Here is a 2,788-nt window from a genome sequence, read left to right on the forward strand (position 1 = left end):
TCCATGTAATCCTGTAACAATTTAACTCCTCGTGTAATTCAGTTTGACTTTCTTTGATGGACGAATGAATGACGAATGTTCAAACTATATTTTTATTGAGTTATATCCCCTTGCCGGACTCTTTAATTTCAACGTGGCATCACAACATTGCATCTAATTTTTCAAAAGCTTCTGGAGTTGGTATATGATATCTTATGCCTGTATAAGTATGAAAAAAAAATTATTCAAATGTAAAGAATAGTATTTCTATATCGACTATTAACTTTGGCGGGAGTTTAATTAAGTACGCCAGATTAAAAGGTTTACATTCGCTTTGTTTATAAATTGCATGTCTCACACCATGCATTCCATATCACAAAAATGGCAATTACCTATTCTTTCAACTTCAAGTCTTATATTTTTCCTCTCCTCCTTGTCTTGCTCTCTACCCATTCCTCAGCAACATCAACTTCCATTACAAATCGCTTCACCCAATGTCTAAACAACCAAGCCGACCCTGCTTTTCCGATCAGTGAACAACTTTACACTCCCGGTCTCTCTTCATTTCCATCAGTCTTGCAAGCTTACATCCGAAATCTTCGATTCATTGAATCCACGACTCCCAAGCCCATCTTAATCATCACCGCCTTACACCCTTCACACATTCAAGCAGCTGTTCTGTGTGCCAAAACACACCGCCTGCTAATGAAAACCAGAAGCGGAGGCCATGACTATGAGGGGCTTTCCTATGTGACCAATTCGAACCAACCCTTTTTCGTTGTTGATATGTTCAACTTACGCTCCATAAACGTGAGCATTAAACATGAAACTGCATGGGTCCAAGCTGGTGCGACTCTTGGTGAAGTCTACTACCGAATAGCCGAGAAAAGCAACAGTCATGCTTTTCCGGCTGGCGTTTGTCCTACGGTTGGAGTTGGTGGCCATATTAGTGGTGGTGGATATGGTAACCTGATGAGAAAATACGGCCTTACCGTTGATAATGTTGTTGATGCTCATTTAATCGATGTGAATGGTAAACTTCTGAATCGGAAATCAATGGGTGAAGATCTTTTTTGGGCCATCACAGGTGGTGGTGGTGTCAGCTTTGGTGTGGTTGTAGCGTACAAGATCAAACTGGTTCGTGTTCCTACCACTGTGACCGTTTTTAACGTACAAAGAACATCCGAGCAGAACCTAAGCACCATAGCCCACCGATGGATACGAGTTGCTGATAAGCTCGATAATAACCTTTTCCTTCGAATGACCTTCAACGTGATAAACAACTCAAATGGCGAAAAGACGATACTTGGTTTGTTTCCGACACTGTACCTCGGAAACTCTACAGCTCTTGTTACCCTCCTGAACAAGGATTTCCCAGAATTAGGGGTACAAATTTCAGACTGTACTGAAATGAGTTGGATCGAGTCTGTTCTTTTCTACACAAACTTCTCCATTGGTACTCCGACCACTGCTCTTCTAAGCCGTACACCTCAAACATTAAACCCATTCAAGATCAAATCTGATTACGTAAAAAACCCTATTTCCAAAAAGGGATTCGAATCCATATTCGAAAAGATGAAAGAACTCGAAAACCAAATGTTAGGTTTCAGCCCTTATGGTGGACGAATGAGCAAAATTTCCGAATTTGCAAAGCCTTTTCCCCATCGATCAGGGAACATAGCGAAGATCCAATACGTTGTAAACTGGGATGAACTTGGCGTTGAAGCAGCCAATCGGTACTTGAACTTCACAAGGGTGATGTATGATTATATGACTCCGTTTGTTTCTAAGAACCCCAGGGAAGCATTTCTGAACTACAGAGATTTGGACATTGGTTTCAACGGCCATGGTAAGAATGCATACGTTGAAGGAATGGTTTATGGGCACAAGTATTTCAAAGAGATGAATTACAAGAGGCTAACGATGGTGAAGACGAGGGTTGATCCTACAAATTTCTTTAGGAATGAGCAAAGTATCCCAACTCTGTCATTTTGATGGAAGTAAATTCACGCGTGCAATTCAATAAGAATACGGCTTTTTCAAGGTTATGACATCCAGATTCAGATTAGATTGATATAATTTTAACTTTGTATTTCATACAAACAAAATTATATTATATTTTTCTGAAATTCGATTTTCCGTCTTTGAAAAAACATACGAACATTGATGTTGATTTTTTAAAGCATTATATATGTTGAACATTTTGAATGATGAAAAAACTAATAAGTTCCTTGGGTTTTTTTTATAAGTTTATAATAGCATGTGTTTAATCAACATAAATACTCATACTTACACTACTAGAGAAATAAATTTACCTAAGAGACGAAAATAATTCCATCGGAGATTACCGACGGAATTGCCCTAATTTAGTGATGGAAAAAACATTTAAACCTTTAAGTTTACATGCAACCAAGAAATGATCTATGTTTTCTCTATTGATAACAATAACCTATGAATATCAAGAAACCGTAAAGAGATGTTATGAAAATTGAAATTGACATAAAGATTAATTAAGGTTATACCTTTTGATTATTATAACAAATAATCAAATCACATCCTCTTGAAGTTTCTTGAAAAGCAAGCACCAACAAAATAATGCTTCTAATGACTCACACCCAAAATATGAAGCCCAGAATGAGGAGGAAATAAGAGATATGAAGAGAATTTCGTTCTTATGCCTTTAGGTAATGTGGTGAATAAAAATTGCAAGCTAAGAGGGTCCTATTTATAGTTTAAGTAACTTGCAGGCAAAACAAAATTTGGTGGTTGTCGAGGCTAACAAAATAAATACCCTAAATATTACATACTA

At 37.4% G+C, this 2,788-nt stretch overlaps 1 protein-coding gene across 1 annotated transcript; it reads left to right on the forward strand.

The window, feature by feature from the left end:
* The first annotated feature begins 360 nt into the window (after positions 1-360).
* LOC111918958 (berberine bridge enzyme-like 8) lies at positions 361-1,974 on the forward strand. Its single transcript, XM_023914574.1, has one exon. The coding sequence runs from the start codon at positions 361-363 to the stop codon at positions 1,972-1,974; it is 1,614 nt and encodes a 537-aa protein (XP_023770342.1).
* Positions 1,975-2,788: the final 814 nt, after the last annotated feature.

The sequence above is a fragment of the Lactuca sativa genome, chromosome 3, assembly GCF_002870075.4.
Source record: "Lactuca sativa cultivar Salinas chromosome 3, Lsat_Salinas_v11, whole genome shotgun sequence".
NCBI lineage: Eukaryota > Viridiplantae > Streptophyta > Magnoliopsida > Asterales > Asteraceae > Lactuca > Lactuca sativa.

What these genes read in the sequence shown, in the direction of transcription:
- LOC111918958 (XM_023914574.1), top strand. Translation starts at nt 361, where the DNA reads ATGGCAATTACCTATTCTTTCAACTTCAAGTCTTATATTTTTCCTCTC.